The sequence below is a fragment of the Rhea americana genome, unplaced genomic scaffold (genome assembly GCF_003343005.1).
Source record: "Rhea americana isolate MKP2758 unplaced genomic scaffold, rheAme1 scaffold_28, whole genome shotgun sequence".
Lineage (NCBI taxonomy): Eukaryota > Metazoa > Chordata > Aves > Rheiformes > Rheidae > Rhea > Rhea americana.
Genome location: NW_028186401.1, coordinates 1,257,231 through 1,281,523, shown reverse-complemented (window position 1 = coordinate 1,281,523; position 24,293 = coordinate 1,257,231). Strand labels below are relative to the sequence as shown.

The 24,293-nt window shown below is 35.0% G+C and overlaps 1 protein-coding gene across 9 annotated transcripts in view; it reads left to right on the top strand.

Moving 5' to 3' along the window:
- MEF2A (myocyte enhancer factor 2A) overlaps positions 1-24,293 on the top strand; it is a 93,932-nt gene that overhangs the window by 26,679 nt on the left and 42,960 nt on the right. For all 9 annotated transcript variants that reach the window (XM_085308611.1, XM_085308618.1, XM_085308610.1 and 6 more), the window contains exons 2-3: positions 7,967-8,165; positions 15,208-15,411. In XM_085308611.1, coding sequence (XP_085164737.1) covers positions 8,112-8,165; positions 15,208-15,411 — 258 coding nt within the window. In that variant the 5' untranslated portion in view covers positions 7,967-8,111. The remainder of the gene's footprint in view (positions 1-7,966; positions 8,166-15,207; positions 15,412-24,293) is intronic.

Sequence of the window (24,293 nt, the reverse complement as noted above, 5' to 3'; positions counted from 1 at the left end):
ACTGAGATAGTGAACTAGGATCCCTTTGCAATGTGTACTCTTTCCCCCAGATTAACTGTTCTTCTACTCTACTGATAAACTTAAGTTGAGATGGGAAAAGTAATAAGCTAGCAGTAATTAAAGCATGAGTGTCACTAAAATAACTGATAAAATACGAAGACTGCTGGAAGTAGAAATCCCAATTATACTACTTTTTCTTAAAACAGTGATTTAATTTAGCAGCATGTAACATGTTTTAYGTGTTGTCTAAGAATGCTCAATGAGGCTGAAGAAGATTGAAAAGTGTTAAGGTTGCAAAACCAGAAGAAAGCTCTATGCCAGTTGGTAAATATCTTCAGTGGGAACTRTCTCCTCTGGATGTTTTATTATGTTCTACTGTAAGATGAAGAAAAACATTATGAAGGACCTTTTGATTGTCCACACTGTCAGTAGTCAGGTGTTACTTAGTTCATTACAAATGCTGTTACATTTACAAAGGTGAGTTTACGGCTGACTCTGCATCTTTAGGATGGCTTTAAAGAAATGAGATTTTTCTTCCCAGCTGAGAAGAGCAGCACAGTTCTAGTCACTTCCACTGAGCTGAATGTAAAAAGTACCTCTGAATGCTTCTGTGTTTTTTCATGGAGCAATTACATCTAAACTTACGTATAGCACTGTGTGAGGCCTTTATATGTTTCTGGCATTGTTCATGATTGCAAAATTGTATGTTATAGGACTTACTCAGTTTAAGTGTAACCTGACTTTGAATAGTGATTTTAAGTTATTTTGCTAGAGGCATTTGTTAACTTTGTTCCTGCTGACGCTTGGTACCTCCCAACCCCTCAGCGATTTCAACATCCAGCCCCTAAGTTGTAGTTTTGTAGATTCATGTGGATATATTTCTGTAATTCAGCTGAGGAGATGCTTGCTTTTAATATTTCTACACTTCGTTCTCACAGATTTAGTAAAAGCAGTTATGAGATAAGTTTTGAAGTGTAGCACAGCATAGCATAGCATAGTCGTAGTCTTCTGTGGTCTGCTTTCTCCACTTGTTGATTCATGGTTTTCCAGATCCTATTTTCTGTTTTGTAAACTTTTTTTTGAAAAAGGAAAGATAAAAATCTTTTTAGAAGCTATCAAGACCAAATTTATGGAGGGGAATAGAATGTGGTGAAGATATGTTTATACAGCTAGTATTGGCTCCTTTGCTTCTGGAGTATATGAATGCTCAAAGTAGGATGTTACATACTTTTTTGACCTAGGCAAAAGGTTATAGCAGTATARCAAAGCAAAAAAGATTAGAAAGTTAATTGAAATGTGAATCCTTTTACTTCAGATAACTAATGACAGCACAATTTCTGGCTCTATCTGTGATGCAGGACGGTTCCATGTTTGTAGGGAACGGTAAAACTTGTTTAAATACAAGGATGTGATTGGAATTTCAGTTCATTTTTCATACAGCTCTAGTTYTTTGTTTTTTGTAGTTCTATCAGCAAGGAAATATAGTTACTTAATTTTAAGTAGGATTTACTGCATGTAAAAGAATAGCAGAAAAGGCCTTTCTGAGCACAAGTTYATCTAGTATTGAAGAGTTGCAGTTCTTCAGTAAGACTAAGTTTTCTGGAAGTACTTTAAGATCTTGTCTAATAAACCTTGAAAACTTATTTGAAAAGCTGTATAACTTTATTTTAGAGCTACTAATATGAATTTTTAATGTAGAAATTGTGGACCATGTTCAGTTATATAGTTTGGTAAATCCGGTTTATTTTAGAAGTACAGTTTGCTTAGATGGTCTGGTATCAAAAGCATGTAGTGTTCTTCCCAAATAAAAGAAACAAGTGTTTCATGATGCATAAAAAGAATATCAGAAAAGAATTGTTTATGGCTTCCTTTTTTTTTTTTTTTTTTTTTTTTTTTTTTTTTTTTTTTTTTTTTTTTTTTTTTTTTTTTTTTTTTTTTGTCCCACATTTTGTAATAGGTTATTTTGGTCTCAGAGCTCCAAGGTCCTCAGCTAGCAAGTCATATAAAAGTATTGTTATAAAACAATAATACAATCTTCAGCCAATCTCATTTACTTTAAGGTTCTATCTGGGTTTAGAAGAATGACCTCAAAAATGAGGATGGAGAAAGAATTTATTTCCTAAGACAGCACTGCAGTGAGGCGTGTGAGAGTCGATGACAAAATGTAGTCTTGTTCTGAAKGGGTATGACTTGCTGTTGTTTTATGCTTGCGTTTTACGTTACTCACCAATAGTAATGTATGATGACAGGGCTATAGAGTTGTGGTTGTAGGAAATTTTTTTTGTTACTGTTTTGCACATCTCTTGGGGAGAAAAAAAAAACAGTGAGAATTTGAGCTTCATCTGTAAATTGAAAACATATAGCAAGAAGGGCCCCTGTGCTTGAAGTTTTATTTTAAAATCTAGCTCCATAAGTAGTACAGCAGTGAATTTAGGAACAGGGCTGGCAGAACATCTAGAACACACAGTAATAACATCTTGCAGCTCTAAAACACGTTTCATTGCAGATCCAACTCTGAGTGTATGTATCTTGTACAAGTGGTATGAGATTAAGAAAAAAAGATATCTAGAGATGTTTGCTTGTCCTGCACTGACTTGTATTCTGTTTAAGAGTATGAAGGAGAAAAGTTCCTATCTCTTCCTGCTCTGTGACAGTGAAATGGACTCTGAGAAACATGCTTGACTTAAGTCTCTACATCTTGATCTTTTGATTAGTTATTTTGATGAGGACATCCTTTGACTCTTAATTTTCCCTAAAGTTTTTTCCACTTAAAACTATTGAGTGGGGAAGGAGGACTGCATGTGTGTTTACCCTTTTATAGCAAAATGGGACACTTTGTATTATCTGCCTTGGTAAAGATAAAATGGTCYGCATCTGGTGATAGACTTCTCTTTCATCTTGATAAATATGTGAATATTTATATTCTTGACACACCCTTGGCCAGGATACAAAGTGTTGGTTAGAATTACCAGCAAATGTACAGCCTTGATCTGGTTGTGCAGTCTAAGCCTGTCAGCTCGCGCTAGGAGGTGAAGATTGCCAAATCTACAGTAATAGCTGCCACCACCTCTTCAAAGACTAGAAAAAGACCTTTTAACTTTATTTTAGTCAAAATTATTGTGCTCCTTACTTGGGAAGCCTTAATTAAGGCTTGCCAAGGTAAGAGGCATCTCTATGGAACTGTTTTCATGCAGCTATGATTTCTGAAAGTTATCAGGCAAATTATATGACATCCTCATACTTGTTTCTTTGTGTGCATTTCAGTAAATGAGCTGTGATGATGAAGTTATGGTCAAATGTAGTGTGGAATCGTGATGGTGAAATGGAGGTTCCAAGAAAAAAAAAAAGGAAACTATCAGAGGTGGAGGGAAATAAGCAGAAAGCAAATGGAAGGCATACAATTACGACACAGTTATTTCTAACTCATTCTGTGAGAAGGCATCAAGGCCTTCTGGAATTCTGCACCAATACAGTTTTTCTGCTGAACCCTTGAAATAATCTTTTTAAATAGGTCAGATGTAGTTTGTGCTTAAGTCACACATCTTCCACTATTTATGAAATTGTAYGCAATGTTGACAACAAACCAGCTGACCCAGGTTGTTGAAAATACCCGGTCATGAGGATTTATTTTGCTTAGGGTTCTGTTGCCATTCAGTGTGGTGTTTCCCTGTATGTTAGGAGATGAGACTAAAACAAGAAAATTTGGAAGAAAGATTACTTGTGTACAATACTAGAAGGTTTTATCTGGGCAATTACTAATGGATTTTTTGTCTCACTACTATTACAAACTGGCARTGTTTTCCGTTTGAAGCATGTCATGAAACACATGGGTTTTTTCTTCTTTTACTTGGCTTGCTCTTATTGTTTAGTTTAATAGATGCTTGAAATTCTTATGAAGGAGATYTTACTTGTTTATGCCTATGAAAATGTATCTAAAGCAGTTCTGGTGCCTGTAATTTGTTTGTTACTTGAGGAAGTAGAACTTTAGTCAGGTTATTTAATGTTCATTTCTCATTCACTTTCAGAAATAAAGTGTACGTTGATATATATCTGCTAATAAGAAAGAGCTTTGATTTAATAATTTTGCCATAGAATTATGATTTAGTGGAATTTAAAACTTTATTAATTACGTTTTTGATATAACAGTGTAGTGGACATAATCTCACCAGTTTTATTGCTAATCAAGGAGGAAAATAGTACTGCAACTTAATAAACAAATTTAAATAGTTTATACAGTGCAAAATAATTTAATTGAGACTTTCTTTTGAAACAGATAAACCTGATGTAATCAAGGATTAGGAAAAGATGTTGGTCCCATGAGAAATGTAATGCATGTTGGTTATTGGTGGTAGCTTCCATCTGAATATTCTAAGCATATGTGATTTTTTTTTTTTTTTTTNATTTACTCTGATTTTTATGGTTAGTATCAGTCTCCCTTCTACTCTAGAGCTTGTGCTAAGCTTACATTTTGATTCTTAGCTTTGAACAAGCCATCTTGTACATGACTTCAGAATGAAAGGGATGCAGCATTCCAGAGCTGATGTRCCTTTGGCAAATGCGTTTCAAAACCAGGTTTCTGCTCTTCATTGCAGCCTGTGGAGAGGGAGCAAAGCTAGCTGAACAGACACTGGCGTCAGACACGCTAGTGGGAATTTTGAATTTGCGAAGTGAGAGAAGTGTTTGATCTGGAAGAAAGGACTAGACCTGAAATAAGAAGCCAGCAGGACTGATGAGATGGAGGTTGTAATTGAGAAATGAATTTGTTAGAGTTTATGCCTAGTAGAGTATACTAACTTTAGAAGTCTTGAAATAGCATCCTAAAGCTTTAACAAAGTGTTGATGAAAATGACCATCAGTTCCCCATTTCCGTTCGTGTGCTGGCTCCTGAAGAACATAATAGCATTTCCCTGCTATTGTTTCTTCCGTTAGCTCATGGAAAATGTCTGTATGTTTTTAATTTTGTCTCTGCAGTGTATGTGTTGTATTATACATGATTCCATGTATTATATGTATTACAGGATCATATTTCCCTTCTTGTCTGTCCTGTTCCCCCATAAGTTCTTTATTTTATTCATTGCATAGTCTTGCTTTTGAATATGTCTTATAGGAGTTGGAAGGTGTGAGTGAATGAGATAGGACCACACGCTTTCTTTGCGATCCTAAATGGCAGTTCTCAAATCATGGTCTGGAGCACTGAAACATTTATCTGTTTTTACCGGAGTTCCTCAGAAAAAAATTGAACTGTTAAATTTGCCTAGGCATATGTCTAACTCAGTAGAACATAAAATATTGTTATGCCTCTGTATAAATTTATGAAAGATTATCATAAATTTTATATACTGTATCTTGGATACTGAGAATACTACTGATCCTTTCATTTAAGAAAGAATAGTGTGGAACTGGAAAGGGAGAGAGGAGGAAAGGATAGCTGGCCAGAAAATGGCTTTTGAGTAAGGAGTGACTGAGCAGAATAGTATTCTCTTAACTTTGAAAAGCTAAACAAAGCCACTATATAAGCCTTAAAATCAGGACTGATGTGAAGGGGAAGATGACTGATTGTTTACTAATTTAATGCAACAACTGGGGATGTCAAATATAATTAGCAGGATAGACTTAAACAAAAGGATGTATCTTTTATTGTGATATGTAATTAAACTGTGGAACTCCTTGCCTCCAGATGCTAAAAGTTTGCATGGATTCAGGAGAAATATTCATGGAAGAAAACTTGAAGAACAACTGTTAAATCTAAGAATCCATATATTGCTCAAGTGCTTGATTCAGAAATTAATCAATACCTGGAGAAAATACTTTATAGATACCACTTCAAAGTGATAAGTGCTTATCTTAAATCTATATTCCTCTTTTACCATACCAGTGTTATTTGTTAAGAGCCACAGATGAATGATGGATTAGATGCATCTTTGGTCTGACATGTGGTGGCTATTCTGATGTGCTAGGTATGACAGTGAGCACTGTTAAATACTAAAGGAAAGAACTRGATAATGCTGTGTTGAGAGAACTGTTTGAATACAAATACTGTTTGAATTTGCATACTGAATATAGTATGTAAAAACTAGGGCTACACACAAAGGAGGAAGCTAAGTTTTTAATAGTAGCTTAATAGTAGCAATTGAGAGAACTTGTTCCATTTGTGAAAGGAATGGAAACTGATTTTTGGAGAGCTAAAGTTGATTTGTAGTTGATTTGTGATCATAGGATTTTTCTTTTTTAACTTGAGTTGAAATTCCATGGAGTTCAGTAGATATTCTTGATGATTTTTCAACAAAAAGTAGAAATACATATGCCAATTGKTTTTTTTCCATGTAAAATATTTGCAGCATACTACTGACTGCAAAGGCTTGTTCATCTGGCCTTAATTAGAKCTCTATCTATTAATCCTTTTTTAGCAGCTTCTCTGAAGAAAATTTTTATTGAAAAAAATGCAAGGAATGCAACACTGATGCATGCTTCAAGTATTCTGATGTATAAATAACATTTAGCACATACCCTCTTGACCAGTGGACATCACATAACATAGTGTTTGTTCAGATTTAAATTCTGTAGAATACTATTTCTAAATACCRTTGAGCATTTTATGATATTTTTTCAAGAAGCCCTCTGTTTGTATCAGATGAATTAAAAAAAAAAAAAATCCCATCTCTTCATCTTGTGCCGTTCCTTCACCTCTTCCCTTGCCAAAGCTGCATCAGCACTGGCGTGTCATGGTTGTTTCTTCAGTGTAGATTGAATGTATTGTGAAGTGTAGCCGGTGACTAATCGCCTTTTGCTGTCTGTACTTATTAACAGTGTGACGGGCATATGGTTGCAACACTTTTGACAAGTGTGACACCCATAATGAAATACACAAATGTTGATTTTTTTTGTTTTGGAAAGGCATTTTGGGTTGGAAAGTTAGGTTGCAGACTAGCTTAATGGCTGTTTTCATATATTTTAATGTATATTAGGCAGTAATAGTTATTCTGAATAAGTTGTACCTATTTAATATTAGAATGATAGTGTACAGTTGACATTCTAGAGGCTAGTTATTTTCAATCATCCTCCAGTTCTGTTGAATTAATACTATTCTGCAATCTGTGTTTAGCATTTGGCTTTTTTAACAGAAAACTCATTTGGCATTTCTTAATATCAGTGTTTGTAAGTGACTGGTGCATTAGTATAAGACAAAAATAGTATGATGATTTTGTTGCTTTTCAAGTTTGCATGCACCTTAATCTTTCTAAACAAATTGCCAAACTGACAAAAGTGCTGAACTAGTAATTGGTTTATTGGTAAATGTGTGATGTGTAAGTTATCATAGAGAGATTAACCTTGCAAATTTCTTAATTAACTGTTAGTATCTTGGTAGCTGTGAATTAATTCTGTTGAGAAAATGAGAGAATTTTAAGGCCTTTATCCTGTTTAAGATATTTCCTCATTCCTTTTCTGCTCTTTCCTCTAGGAAACCTCAATTTTGACTTATTAAATGGGATGAAAATTGGTTTATGAATCAGAATCTGATAGTGATATGATTTTGTTTAATTACTATGATGATGATGTAATGGGACAAAAAGGAACCAAAGAAGTAATATAAGGTTTTATAAAATAATGAATGGAGTCTACCAACTTTGTGGGTAAATTTTTGAAACCACATATAACTCAGGAATGCCTAATGCTCAGTGGTGGGCATCTGCCCCTTTGTCAGSTGTTAGTTTTTTAGGCATGCTGATGAAAGTGTGTGAAATTATTGGCCATTTTTAATCTACAGTTCGTAGGTTTGATCTAGCAAACCATTTGGAGTTTATTTAATCAGAACAAAGTTAATATATTAGCATATTTTATTGATGACAATAGTTGGTTCATCATTGGAATTTTTATGCATATATGTATTATATGGCTATACAGTATTTAACTTGCAAATTACTGAAGAAGAAATGCCATTAAWTTTTTTTTAAAMCTTTTTTTTTAGGGTTTGTAACAGGAAAGAGGAACCTTTTCATCACGTTGAAGACAAAGTAGAAGAAAACTGTATCATGTGTTAGAATACTGAAAAGTGAATTTTCTTGGATAAATATATTTCTGGATTGTAAAACAAAGGAAAGAAAAGACCGAAAATGGGGAGAAAGAAAATACAGATCACAAGAATAATGGATGAACGGAACAGACAGGTGAGAAACAAGGAGTCTGTGTGAACAATGAATGGAAACTTTGAATAGATTCATTTTCTTAAATTAAGTCTTTTAAAGTGGAGTTTTGTATTCATGTGTCTGTGGATGCAGTTACCGGATTATAAATAAAGAATGTATTTTAAATGGTTTTACTGCTATTTTAGGGAAAACTGTTGGTGTAAATAATACCAATTATTACTTCAGAACAAATTGTTTATATAACTTGTATTTAAATGGTATACTAGTCTCTGCATTCCAGTAGGCTGGAGAACAGTAGAGAAGATCCTATGAAGCAGATGCTTCACTTGATCTGATAGCCACTAGGTACACTTAGTAAATAAGGTTGAGGAAGAATTAGAATTTGGGAAAGGATGTAGTAAAACTATTTGCTGCAGCCCCTTTGATGTAGCTGAGTGACATAACTATGGACAGTGAGCTACAGTGATTTGTGTTTTGTAATGAATTTTAGTTACATGCTTCTATTTGTAAGCAGTAAATTGTATTCCTTGAGGAACTATTAACTACAACAGTCTAGAAAAATTACCCATCAAGAGGGGAAAGTGCACTGTTTGAAGAATGCCATAGGGCAAGCTTACTGCTTGCTTGCTTTCACCTCCCCCCCYCCAAAAAAAAAAAAAAAAAAAAAAGGTKTATTATGAACTTGAAAAGTACCAAAAGCTGATGACTGACTGTATGCAGAAGTGCAATTTCCTGGTAATTTCTGAAACCCATTGCTATGTGATGATATCAAAGAAAATTTTAATTGGATATTTAAATGTATTTTGAGATATCTAAAAGCTACCATTTTAAGGAAAAGTATTGTAGGACTGACTTACCATTAAGAACAGTTATAGTGCGTTAGACTTTAGATCCAGCTAGTCCAATGTCTTTTCTCCAGTGGTGGTTATAAATGAATGACCAGGGAAGAACAAGATAGAGATAYGCATGTTATACTACTCAGTATTCTCTTCTAGTGCCGAACTATTCTTAGCTCAGGGATTTCCTGAGCTGGATGTGATTTCCGTATATTTTAGTAACCATTAATGCAGCTACCCCTCCCCTTTTCCCCCTGCCTYGCCCCGAACTTGTTCAGTTATCCTTTGAGCCCTTTTAAAGTTGTAGCATTTAAAAACATCTTTTGGCAAGTTCTATAGGTCTTACCTGTTGTTACAAGAAACACTTTTTATTTATGTTTAGTCATACTTCTGCTAGTTTTTAGCTCTTCTGTCAAAGAGACAGCAGTTACTCCCTATCTAGTCTGTCTGTGTTGCTCATGATTCTGTACGCCTCTGTCATATTTTCATATTTAATAATATGAATAACTTTTAAGTAATTTCTGAATAACTTTTTTTCAGGCTGAAGCATCCTAACTTACTTAATTGTTCTTATACAGAAGTTATCCAAACCATTGATTATGCTTGTTACTTTTCCACTTTTCCCTAAGCCCTTTCTAGTACTCCTATATTCTTTCTGGGAAAGGGCCCCAGAACCGCATACAGCGTGCAAGATGCATGCAAAACGTGGATTCATATAGTGGCGTAGTGATGTTGGTTCTCTCTTCCCTTCATAGTGCTTGGTTTGCTTTTTCTAGCTCCTACTGAGCACCAAGCTGATGTTGGGGTAATGGAGTTCCGTGAGACTGTTTTTTGCTCCCGACATATCAGCTTGGAGTCCATTGTTTTATATGTGAAATCAGGACTGTTTTTTCCCCTGTGTTACTTTAAAGCAATGTAAACTCTGAGAACRCTATATATAGCAAAAAAAGTGTTATTGTAGTTTGGGAGAAAGCCAGGTATTGTATTTGAACAGCTTTAATTACACAGTAACTGTATGTTTGATGTAGATAAATGACTTAAGTACATGTAGTAAAAGTATCTGAATTAATAACTTCAGTTGTTTCAGATTCTGCTCTAGCACTTCAAGCAAGCTGAAGAGGTTACACTTGATTCCCCCCCCCGCCCTTTCCCCCTCTCTTCTGTTTTTTTTTCATGCTTGAAAGAGGTTAGATAACCTTGTATGTGTTCTACTTGAAATTACAGATCCTGAGTAGGCTCCAACTTTTTTTTTTTTTTTTAAATAAGTATATCAATCTCATTGTTTGAATTGGTCTTTTTATTGCATGGGGAAGAGTAGAAATGCTGCATTTATATAACATTTTAGCCATTTGTACATTTGGTTTGGCTGATGTGAAACAGACTGTACTTTTGAGTCTTGTTTCTGGCTGATTTTTGGCTGGTGCTTTTATGTGCTTCCTTTGTAGTGACTAGGAGGAGATTTTAGACTCTAGCTTTTAAAATCAGAATTAAACTTGCCTTTTCCTTTTTCTGCGGAAACTCAGAGATAATATATTTTGTTTTTAAAGGTGTTAAATAGCTCGTATCAGTAGAACCAAATTTGTTTTGTGTAGAGATATTGATGATGTTCTTTAACCTCATCTGCATCTTGTTTTGGTGCAAGGTAGTATATGCAGTTTTGACATATTACAATATCCTGATGAACAAGATATGTAGTAGGTGTTAATTTATTATTGAAGAACCTTTTCATTGACCAAGACAAAAAAGGGCATTTAGGGTTTGTTTTGCCAACTGAAGAGCATAGTTGTGTTCTGTTGKTTTTTCTGTGGCACACATAGCTCGTTAATAGGTCATTCACGAATAGCATGTAAAGTTCTGCTGTGATGTTTAGTATGTTTTCTCATTTGGAAACACAAGTAGAACGTGACAGAGATTTGCCTGTCGAGCAAGCTCATATAGCTTATGTGGGAAGAAAAGCTATTATTTCATCAGAAGCCTCTTGTTTCAGATGCAATTGTGAGTGAGCTCAAAACAGGCTATATAGACCATTACTCTGGGGGATTACAATTATCATGAGACCATCATTGTATTATTAATTAAGCACTCTTATCTGCTTGAATGAGCTGTAGGGCATTTATGTTCATTATGCTGAAGAGAATAAAATACAGTAAATTGGATATCAAAGCAGCTCAATGTTTGCTATCATTACCACCATCCCTCTTTTCACTAAGCAACATTACAATAATACTGAAGAAGCTATTGCCCTGCAGTAAAGATGTTTGTCTTCATTTTAGTATGGTTGTAAGTAAACAGCAAAAAAGCTAAGAGAAACTTGCAGGACTAAGCTAAATTTCTTAAAGGAAACTGAGTTTATTATAAACTATATGCATTACAGTAAGGCTTGGATGCCAGTGGGACAGGCTTGTGATAAGCACTGGCGAAGCACAAATAAGAAATAGACCCTAACTGAAGAGCTTATAATAGATAGACAGGAGATAGAAAAGAAAGCGATTCAATAGAGAGGTTAAGTTTCCTTGCCTAGTGCCATTCAGGTCCTTGGTGAAACTAGGCCTTCAGCCTTTTCATTGACTTACTTCTCAAAGTAGTATAGCACACTTGCATCTGGTTTAATCATACTTTTTTTCTGACTAAGAATAAACATAAAGGTAGTGCCTTTCTCTACCTGCTCTTATTTTGGTAATAATGTCTGACTGTGTCTTGTAATTGAAGTGTAAGGAAAAAAAACTGTTTAAAAAAGTAGAATAAAAATCCAAAATAATAAAGCAATTCTTAATGTCCCATCCRAGATAGGATAAATCTCAAGTTTTTGAAAGAGGGCAGAGTGGCAGGGCCACTGATCTTGTGCAAGATCTGTTTTTAAAAAGCTTCTGTATTGTATAGGAATAGTGGAATTTCCAGGAGAAATAACAGACCAGTAAGAGCTACATTTGGTCAACTTGTTAAATTGATAACTGAAAATGGAATAAGAAGAAAAGATACATTAAGCTAGTCAGACTTTTGGTATCCTGTGTCACTAATGTATTATGATTGTTAAACAACAGGTAGGTAAAAAGATCTGCTTGCCATAGTTGGATATGTGGGAGCATGTTACAACACTGTTCTGTAGAATTGTTTCAGAGATGTGTTGTATCTTAATGGAGCTTCCCACAAACGTGCTTTAAATGAAATGGATTAGAACATCTTTGCAAGTGCTCACTTTTCATGTGAATGCAGATGACTTAGGCTTCACAAAAGACTTAGTGGTTAGTGGGTCTTCAGAACTTTAAGAAGTTTCTAACAAACTGCCCAGAAACTTTAGGTGGAACTGTTGTTATTGTAGTGTGTCTTTCCGTGTGCATGAAAAGGTCCTCGTCTGCTCTCCTTCCTTCTGTGGAAGTATGRGAGACATTTAAAGGACTTTTTAAAAACTGCTTTATCTTGCTTTGTTCGGATAGTGGACTCCTCTGACTGGTAGTGGAGGAACTGAAGTGACAGAAGGTTGCTCTTTCATATTGCATGTTGATTTTAGAAGTGGGAAGAAGCAGATCACTGCCTAAAACTGATTTTGACRTTTCAAACTGGATCTTCAGAATGAGATCAAGAAGACTAGATCAGCAGAATCCCTGGAAACTTTTACTGCCTAGTTTTAATGCTTCAGTAGTGCTACACTTAAGATCATGACTCATGATTCCCCCAAACCAGGAAGTCATAAGCTCTTTTACAAATTTTAAAATCTATTTATWGTATGTTCCAAATATACTTTTGGGATTTAGTTGATAGACATCCTGTTACTTCATTATACTAACCACTTCTCAAATGATTTTTCTTGTAAATGTGCGCCATGGAAATACACAAATACTTTTGTGTTGAAAAATGTTAGAATGGTATGCATATTTTAAGCATGCTTGCTTTTTAAGTAGTATGTTAAATTAATCTTTTAATAAATACTTAATTTCAGTCATGTGAGATGCATGAAATACCTCAAGTGAGAATTTTGCTTTATAATCTTTAATGTAAAGATAAAATAAACAAAAAAAAATCTTATCCTTGGTTTTAAATGATTATATTCGAACAACTGTTTGAATTCTTCATGTGTTAATTTGGCTTATTTTTAGACTCTGCCTCATCCTTGCACTAGGAATTCTGTTATTTATCCTGGAAAAAATATGCTTTTCATGTACTCTCATTATTTTAAATAATAGCTGCCTTAAGTGGTTAAGAGTATGGAAAATCATAATCATATACTTTTAAACATTAAACTTCATTGTTTCCTTGGAGAGTTATGCTTATTTTAGAAATAGGGAAACTGAAAGCTGACAGTTAAATAATCTATTCAGTATTGCACAATATTACTGGATGAGAACAAAAACTTGATACTAGAGTCCTGGCAGACTAGTTGTTGGTACGTAAGGATAGAATGAAAGCGATAGAAGTTTGTATGTGGCTGGAAGTTTTGCCAAGCAGACACTAGTTGATTATTTCCATCAAACGAAACGTAGTCATAATTCACATCCGTAAAAGTGGGCTATTGCTAATACAACTGATTTTATATTCTTATCTTTGTAGGTCTTATGTTTATTACTGTTATTCTTATTAGGGCTAAATTGTGAACAATTTAGGCTTTCAGAAATCATAACTTCAGTGCAGGGCTTTAGGAGATCAGGAAGGGGAAAAATATGTTAAAACAGATTTTTTTTTCTTTTTTTTGGTGGACATCTATAGTGCTTTATAGCTAGAGACAAGACTCGCGTCCACTGTTCAGATGCTACTGTTGGTGGTGGTAGTGCAAAGTGTTTTTATATTGTTTTAAAAACACAGTTACTGTCAGTATGCTGTACACATATAGTATAAGTGTTTCTCTCTTTTCCTTTGCAAAACTCTTAAGTTATGGGGAGGAAGGTATGCAGTTTGCATATGGATAGTAGTGAAAAAACAATATACATCAAATATTCAGCTCTGGAAAAAGTGCCTTGAGGTGTGCACACACGGAATTTTCTTATCCATCTCCCCAAAATTTGATGTATGCATAAGTGATCAACATGTTAAATTATAGAAACTCTTAAAATTGATTTYGCTGTTTCCTGTGCTTTGCTTAATTCCTATCTTGCCAAAAAATTCTGATTGATACCTGTTAAATGTATAGGACATCTAAGTTACCTATCACAGAGAGGCTTAGAGCTTGAATTGTATATGGGAGAGTGAATATGACTTTAGACAAATATGTTGCATTACACATTGAAGCACAGATTAAAAYTTTTGCTATCTCTGAAAACAGATACTATTTTCTGAAAGGCTTTAGAAGTTTAATTTCATGTTTAAGACATTAAGAGGAAGTTCAGTAAAAGCGTGGTCCTTTAAGTTGCCCTTGAYATCAGACCTGTAACTGATAGGAATTAAAAATACATCAACTCTCTTGCGTTGTTAACTGATATTTTATGCAAGGAATAAATTTGCAAAAAAACTTTTTTTTTCACCCCAATAATTGGGGGTGGCTTTTCATTATGAAGGTTTTTGGTTCCTTCTCCTCTCCCTTTGGCATATGCTCTTTTGTGCTGTTCTATAATAAATRTATTCTTCCAGAATGGTTTTAATTGGACAGAATGCTTGTTTTATGATGTTCCCAAGTGGCTGAAAGTACCCTAAATGTATAAGTGAATCTGGTTAGACAGTTTAAGAACAATAAAATCGTATCTTTTTTTACTTTGYGTGATTAGAAATTATATTATGTAATAATGGTGTTGCTTCCATTAATATTACTGTCGATGGTTTGTTAGCTTTAATTTTGATTTAGTAGAATTAAGGYTGTGAGTACATGTTCATAATGGAGTATAAGTATTACAAAATAGCTGTAATAATCACAAAAGAAAATATTACAATACTAGGAAAATCACTTGGTTGAGCACAGGAAATAYGATTAGAGAATCTTCTAGACTTAAACTCTTTCTAGTAGTTACACAACAGTGAAAGAGTTGGGGGGCAGGTTGGGGGTGAGCAAAATGATAGTTTAGCTTAGTCTAATATGGAATATCAACCCTAAAAAAACACAGCTCTAGCTATTTTCATAAGAATTATGACACCCGGATAAGATAAGCAATCCTTTTTTTAAGCTTGAGCACATGTTCTGTTGTGTCATTTGTTAGTAGGAATGGAGTAAGCTATCTTGTTATATTCACTTGAATGCTTGATTATATCCTTTGAAACTTTGTCATTTTGAGGGGGAAAAAAAATCATTATTCTTTCTTCTCTAGGTCACCTTCACGAAGAGGAAGTTTGGATTAATGAAGAAGGCGTATGAGTTGAGTGTACTCTGTGACTGTGAAATAGCACTCATCATTTTTAACAGCTCTAACAAACTCTTTCAGTATGCCAGCACTGATATGGACAAAGTTCTTCTTAAGTACACAGAATACAACGAGCCCCATGAAAGCAGAACCAACTCAGATATCGTTGAGGTAACAATTTGAAAAGATGATCAGTTTTCTTATCTCCCTAATGCTTCAAAATGGATCAATGCAGACTATTTGAAGTTTTTTTAATTATATGCATTTAATAACTTAAAAACATTGTCATAAAATATCAAGCTCTGTTTTCAGTCTTGGTTCTCTAAGGGAATAAGCCTTCTTTACAGCAATGTTGTCTTATCTGCCACCTCACTCTTGCCAGATTTGGGGAAATGTCTGATTTCATCCAAATTTGGCAGTGGAGGTAGAGGTGGGAATGATGATCTTACTTTTATCTTTTTTCAAGGTTTTCATGGGAAAAATGTCAGATAAAGGGAAAACAACAACCAAAGCATGCCCCCAGCCTAAAGATAATTACAGTTTGGCTCCTTTTCTCCTCTGAGAGGTATTAGCCACTTTACTAGTCAATGTTGTACGTAACTCAGATCAGGCACAGCCTATGCTGTCTCTTGCTCAGCCTAAAAGAGTGATAATAAATGTAAGGGAGTGAAAAGTGAGGAAGATGGAGAATGTGAAAACATGCATCTGTAGAGGAAAATGGGCTAWGTTAGTTCTGTTGCTAAATCAATCACTCTGTATGTCAGTTAAAACATTGTTGCAGTTAGCAGTAAAACAACCAGAACTTCTGCTTTAATATAGTAGTATGAATATATTTACACAGAGGTGTTGGTTTCTTCTCCATTTTCATTTTGCTTATGCGTGAAGCATAAACTTAGAATTTTCCACATAATTTCTAAATTAGGCATAGCAGAAATCAAGAGTTCTCTTGCAGTTGGAGTCTTTCTGAACTGAATTACATTCTTAAAGCTGAAAAATTTTACTTTTCATTAAAAAGGACTAAATCTGTTTGGTTATATTTAGTGGCATTACCTTTTAAAGTCTTGTACAAATGTAATTTGATAGAATTTGACCGATATGCRTTTGTTTCAACTATTTTTCCTCCTTTTTAATATTTTTGGAATTATCAGATATCTAATTTCCTTACTATATGCCAGCTATTGAATATTCTCAGGGTTCTTTTACTGTAATTTTGTGATATTTGTATACTGTACATTCAAATAAAGCATTCTTTTAAAAATTARCTTCATTTGAGATGTAGCGCAGGAACTATCCAGAAAGAGTTGACTGTAATATGAAAAAACAAGGAGTTAGTCAGTGAGAAGCAATGGGTTACCAAAAATGTTAATTTTAAAAGGARAAAATTGGGTTCTGTTCACTGCTTCAGGAAATAATATTTAAATACAAACAGTGAATTTTTGGTTGGAACTTAATAAGTTCCTGTAACTCATGTTTATTCTTGCTGACTGGCTACTAAACAAGGGAAGAAGGAGGAGAGAGAGAAGCTGAATTCAATTGTGGCATCTGTGCTTGTTCTTACTGTTTGAGACCTTAGGGCTCGTGCTTTCCATCAGAAGTCCTGGGTTCTGCATGCAGTATTGTGATTGTAGAAGGTTTCAGTTAAGAGTCATGGCTCTGACACTCCTKTAAATAGACCAAAACGCCCAACTGACTAGAGCATTTCATTTAAAATCTGAAGTTGTCTTCCAAGCAAATGCCCTGCTTACTAGGAATGGCTTAGGAACAGTGATTAGCCTTGTGCAGCCAAAGAATTTACTGGCTCTTGTAAGCCCGGAAGATCACTGATTGCAGGGAGGGTACTAGCTAACCTTATTAYAGGTTTTCAAGCAGAAATCAGGTTGACCGAGAAACAGAAAAGTGCCTTACCTTTTCTTTTGAGAAGGTTCTGTGTTTAGCATCTCTCTTATGTTCACAAAGGAAACTTCCCTAACTTCTGTCTTCAGCTTTGAATACTACTAAGAGGGATAGTACAAGCTTTGAAGAGTTGAAGGAATATTACCTGATCACTGGATTAGCATAAATGAGAGTTAAACACTGTAGAGGAAGGGAAAACCTAATTCTTTTGAGATGAGCTATTGACTGTGACRAACTTGGACGTGAGATAGGTGTGCAAGCAAGTCAGTTGGCTAGACTGAGGGTTTTTTTTCCTGCTTTTAAGGACTCTGTTATGAGCTGTGGGAATACTGCTTCTTCACATCCTGAGGAGTGAGACCCTCTTCCAGATTCATTTCTACAGAGAACTGCCTATAGTTTTACACTGATGTCAAGCATTTGGCCCATGGCAACCACACAGAAAAGTGCAGGCCTTGAGTTCATATAGTCTTTCTATTCTGGAGGCACATGTAAGGACTCATCTGGAGTTTTTTTTTAATGCTTTTCTATAGATGCTTTTCTATCACTCTGGAGTTTGGGACTTTACTCTTGTTTTTCTAATTCAGAAATGCTGTATTTTAAGTGCASTTGTCAGACACTTCAGTTTTGCCCTATGCACTAGTTAATGTTTTTGAAAGATATTTTTGTTTTTCTTAAGACTAAGTTATTTATCGAAAGAAAGGAGTGTGTACCTTTTTTGAGAGGAAAATCTGCTCCGAGTTTTTTGTCTGTGTTCTGGATATYGAAGTTTAATCAGTAGGATGAAATATTAACAAGTTTGTTGTACATATAAGGTAGATTGACATCTTGCTGATTCCAAGGGGAAAAAAATCTTAGGTGTATAGTTTTTTCAGAGAGATACTCTGCAGTTTCATTTCTGCAGCTGGTTGCATTTCAAATTTGTTCTGCTCATATGGTAGCTTTGTATTCTGTTGGCTATAGTTCTTGAGGCAATAAGAGATTTCAGTCATGGTTGGGTAGATGGCTTGCTTCCCACTGTAAGTAAATTGCATCTTTTTCTTAATTTACATGAGATTTGTTTCTGGGAGGCCATTAAAATACTTGAGGTAATTTAAATAAAAAACACAACCTCCTACTTTTTTGTTCTAATTTTGTTTTCCATGTTGTTGGCTTATTCTTTTGCCTGTGTTTGCCATGTGATCTTTTTGGTTGTGTGGGTTTTTTTGGKGTGTGTGTGTGTGTGTGTGTGTGTGTGTGTGTGTGTGTGTATTCCTTTATACAGATAAATTTGCCATTGTTACTTAGTGGTAGTTATGTGGCTACCAGGTCCCTGGTTTAATAATATTGGGCAGATTGAATGCATCTTTTAATAGATCTAAGCCTTGCAGAAACATAGGAGACATCTGTATCTAGGGTCTTGGCACAATTTAGGCAAAACTTATGTTCTAAACCTCGCCTGGCCTTGTCCAAAAATACCAGCAGAGATGTGAATTAGTGAAAATCATTCTTCTCTTAAGTGCCATTAAAAAATGGACAATTTAGTAGACAAAAATGGCATTTTTTTCAGATTTCCATCGTGATTTAAACATGAAAAAAGCAACAAACATCATGGTAAATTTCATGCTATTTTTGATTTCTCATTCCCTGGAAGTGTTATAATGCTTAAAACACTTAAAAAGGGAGGGGAAGGGCAAAGCGTGAACTTTTAACTCCCCAAAATTTTGCCATTAATTTTATATCATTAGTGGAATTTATTTAAACTTCTCTAGAAACACACCTTTTGTACAGGGCTGGAGTTATTTTTCTTCAGATGAATTATAATGTCCTTGCAAAAACAAATCCAAGTCCTGTGAAAATGGAGACATAAATATCTAAGATGCTGAAGATTGTCTTGACAGATTTTATTCTAAACAATCTAGATTTATCTAATGTATGCTGAAATAAGTGTTCTGGCTGGAAGTCACTGTAGCAAMAATACTAATGCTTTGTTYCGTTGATTTGATCTGAAATTTATAGAATGAAGTGTCTAGGTGCTCAGCTCACATTTCTTCTGTAACTTCATGTGCACAGTTGTCACGTTCCAAGATTACAAGAGAGATCTGCTCTCCAGTTCTGCAAGAATAAACACTATAGAAGCCATACTGAACATTCCAAGTAACAACTTGAGGTGACCTAATAGGTCCCAAGCAAGAGAGACATCTCTTTCTTCTTCTACATGTCATGCAGCTGCTGACTGGTGCTGGATGGATATAGTCATAAGCAGGTTCAGCTTGTAAATCCAGCAGAAAATGATCTGCTTTTTTGGCTTTGTCACAGCTGAATTGGCTGAGTGAGGAATACAAAGTGCTTTCAAGCCGACGCAGTAATAGGAGCATAGTAGGGAGGAGCGTAGGAGAAGGGACAAGATGGAGGAGAGTAAGACCCTGCTGCCCTCCCCAAACCTGCTAAAAGCTCACTACTACATGTAATTTTACCATAAAGGATGCTGGTGGCATGACACAGGTGAAGTCAAAGTGTCAGCATTTTGGAAATATTTTGAAAGAAYGGTGTAGAATGGCTTCTTATTGTGTCTATGCAGAAATACAGTTTTAACCAATATTTATTATAAAAGAATAAACATTTCTCAAATATTTGCTAAACYAGTTTGGGATAAATAACTTTGTTCTATGAGGTTAGATTATAGTTTATTGTATGTGTCTTAGTTAATATTTAGTAATTCACTTGCCTCCTTGACAGGTGGTGTTTATTGTGATATAGGTGCACTGTGAAACTAGTCTTGACCCACTGTGTTCTCTGTATGCATACAGGAGATTTTTTTGAGGCTGTTTTGGAGAGGAAAGCTGATTCTGCACAGGTCAGAAGACGTATAAGGGAAGAAACTAATATACCACTCCTTATTTTCAGAACTGTGTAACACCTGTGAAAATACAGTAAGAGAGATGTGTTAAATGAGYCCTAGAAGTTTTTGTTGCACCCTTATATCTTTCACTTCTGCTACTGTAGATATGAATCATCTATTTTTGTTGCATGCCTATTCTGTATTTTTTTCTTTCTTCTTTATACATGTTTTTGTTGGCCTCATTTTTCATTTCAACTTGTGATATTTTTGTATCTACTTTCTTTTTTCCTTTCAACTTCTAAACTGCCTATTTACCAATAATTTTTTGACTTATCCCAATATCTTGCAGTAGCTGCTTAGTAGCTAGTGTCTGACATGGCTATATGAAATATGATTTTTCAGCCACCCTGGCAAAATCATAGAAGTTTGAATAGMTGGAATTTAAAGTTAGAAAATCAGACTTACATTAATGAAATTTTGTAACTATGTACAATGTACTTGGAGATGGTCCGTTCTCTTTCATTTGGTAGTTCCAAATTAATGGAAATAATCTTACAAGAGATATCCTGTAACATTTGTGTATCACTTTGTGCTGGGATACAGCCTCATAGATCTTGAACTTTTTTGCCATTTAATYGGTTTTACAGCATCTGAAGGAAGAGAGATGAACAGGGAAACAGGCTTTTTTGAATTACTCTGAAAATGTTCCTAACATATACAGCTCTTTGAAAAATTTCCTCACTGATCAAGATCAGGCACAATTGACTAATGAGTTCTAGGTTTCTTTCTGTATCCCTCTGAAATATGGAAGGTGAGCACAGCAAATAGTCAGGTAGGTGAAGCTTTAGGAGGCTGCCACTTATATTTACTCACCTCCTGACCTTTTAAGGAAAAGACACTTATTCTTTTCAACCTCATGAAAGGAAAAAGCCTGTCTCCTGCAGAAATTCCAAAATATCCTTTTTCATGTAATTTAAGAAATACAGGTTYGCATAATTCTAAAATATTCTTAATGTTTCTTACTCTTGAAGCACATGGTCCTTTTCATATCAGATGAGAAGAAGTTTTGCTCTGTTGTGCAATAGTGTTTCATTAGCCTTCCCAAATAGTTATGGTAAAGTAAAACTAGCGCTCTTTCTGGACTGTATAGAGTTGTTGAAAAAATCGAATTTTTCATTCAGTATATGTTTTGAATTCTTGAAATACTAGAAACATATGTAGCTTTGCAGAGCAATAGTGGCAGTTGTAAGTGTTGCACTGTAGTACTGCATATGACTTGAAGGACTTGTCAGATGTGTGTTACAGTATTTGATGCTTTACTGTTCATATACTATTTTTTTGTGATGTRTTATTCTTGGTGAGTAATTTTTTTTCCTAAGAAGGGAAAGAGAGTACTTCCAGGGAATAAAATGTGAAGAGTTTCAGAGTTTCTGATTTAATAGGGCTTTGTACCCATCTAGTTGACAGAATGTTTTCRTGGAAAAAAAAGACACTTTCATTCATTGAGCCTAGCTTTCTCTGGAAGTCGAAGACTGAAGATAGGTTGTTCTTTTCACCTTTTGAGTTTGACTTCTACCTTTTTATCTGTCTCATCTGATGTTCCTTGAGTGATATGGCAAACCARGGTTAATTTAACTTGCATTGACCATATGTGAATTATGTACATTCCATCATGTCACCTCATCAAATTGAGGTAAGTTGAATTTAGAAGCCAGTCTTAAAATGTGACCTACTTTCCCATTTGGCATCTGTGCCCATCAGAATTTTGGACAGATGTCAATTTAATGAGCCTTAGATTATATGCCAAATATTGACAGCTGTCCTGAATATGGAATAGATCAGTACTGAAAGTCATAACTAAATGTCAAAAAAGCAAACAACCCCCTCCCCCCAAGAAAACCTGCATTTCTGTACACATATTCTCTTTTGAAAAGACTGCTATATTGAAACAATCGTAATTATTTCTTGATGTAATGTTAAGCGAGTGGTTTGGGTGTTTGAGTAAAATCTGTGAACCTGGGAAATGCTAATTCTGTACTAGGAAGTAGTTTTTGCAAAGACTTGGTATGGTATTGCTTATCCCATTGATTAGATAGTACTGCTGCAAATCAGAGCAAGTCAGAAGGRCTGTCTTGAAGGGCTCATGGAAACAATGAGCCGGCGTAAATGTACCTGATATTTCTTATAGTGGTGTAAGTATGACAGTTTGTTGTTATTTATAGTGCTATCACCTTGTATAAGCTGCATTCCCTGCATAATCTTGCGTTGAAATGCTAAGTGGGCACACCTATTTCTCTTCTTACGCGCAACATTTTACTGAAGAACTATAGGAGCAATACCCACTCTCTTGTCATAGACCAGAGACTATCAGAGATTTGTTTGTCAGATCATAGCTTTGAGTACGTAGAGCTCATCTGCACATGTAGAGCCTGCAGCATAAAGAAGCAGATGCATCTCCACAGCCAGATGGAGCATATGCCGAGATGAGTGTAACACTGGGGGGAGCGTAAACAGAAAAGTTGGTGTTGGAACACTATGATTAAAAAAACAAAAGCAATAACATACACTTTTTTTTTTAAGACAGTTTTCTCTTCCCTGACTTTGCTTCTTTTCCTGGTTGTGGATTACTAACCTATGTTTTGAACCGTTATTGGTGTCATACGATATACTAGTTTGACCACAGGATGGTATTGGTATTTTGTGGACCACTTGAATTGGTCCATAATTTTTTCCTTTAAATTTTCCTGAACCCTGAAGTTCTGGGAATTGTATCTGAATATGCGTGGATGTACACATGCAGAGTTAATGAAAAAGACCTTCAGTTAATTGATCCTATTTCCTTCCATGATAGTTTTCACATTCTGCTGTATACTTGGTATGTTCAATCTAGATAGATGTGTGGTAAGCAGCTTGGACTTTTGTATTTTGCAACTTCCTTCAAAATTATATATTTTTGAAACATCTAAGACCCATTACTTGGAAAGTTTTAAACATATCTTGAAAAAGAAGGCAAAGGGATGTTCTATAGCCAACTCTGTTGCAAATGAAAATTTAAAAAGCATAATGCTTTGTGTAGATGATTAAAATTCTCCAAATTTACATTAAATGTCAATACTGCCTTATTGAAGCAGTGTTGAGTGGTGATACTGTGAATATTGATTGCTAGGCACACTTTGATTGTAGGGAAGTTGACAGTCCTGGTTAGTTAATGTCACTTTGCATTCCTTCGTGTTTGATAGATGGAGAATTGCCAATAGTGGACTTAACTTAAAAGAAACAGCTTTGGGCTGATAGAAGAATACGTAATCTGTTATTGTTAATGGGACCAGTACTTTGGTATCATGTATCTGAATGGCATGGAGCACACTCTGGAAATCACAGATACACATTTAAAAGAGGGAAGAAACTTTAAAAATGGTTACAGTCAAGTAAGGAAATGACTTAATACTCTGTATGATTCTGAGAAAATGTAGGCATTATCAGACTTGATTTGCTAAATGATTATGTAAATGTAATTATACTACATATATAACACTTAGAATAATTTGAAACAGCAGACAAATGTCTTGAGACATCTTAAGTAGGTGATTGAGRAGGGTTTATGAACAGTGAAAGACTAAATCACTTCAAGTTTACCTTAAAAGAGAGAAAAATAGATAAAATCTGTGAAGTGCTTTGAAATATGGTTCATCCAGTAACTTAGGTATATAGTAACCTGAGTCTGTTTTCTTTCTTTCTCTAGTGGAAGTGTCTACTCTAAACCTGACTTGCAAACAGGGTGTGGTTTTGCATTTTGTTTCCCCTTTGGGATTCAGGAAGAAACAGCTTCCTTTAACTTGAAATATTTGTTTAGAATATAACGCCAGAAGACACCTGTGTGTGTTGTGCTGAGCAGAGCAGTTGCCACTGCGCAGGGGTTTCTGTCTCCTGTTCTCCCTCCCTCCCTCCCTCCCTCCCAGCACTTACTCCCTCAGAGTCTTTTTGTTGTGAGCTGTTGTTTCACTAACTTGTCTGAATCTTGCACATCGTAGTAGTATTCTACTTTGAAAGTAAAATGTTCTTTTAATTCTTTGTTGATACTGCTGAAATTGCTTTTTGACATGCTGGTGAATAACATTGACAGGTTTAAAAAAATGACAGATTGTTGTGATCTTAAAGCTGACAATGCTAGAAAAAAGTTTTTGTTTCTAGCTGGTGTCATTTTGCATTCCTTCATATCTGATGTATAAAGAATTGCCAGAAGTAGGATAGACTTGGGGAAAAAAGAAAAAAAAAAGAAAAAGAAAACAGTTTTGGGGTTTGGAAAAAGCTGTATTCCCTTTTCCTGCTTTTGTTGTTTTAT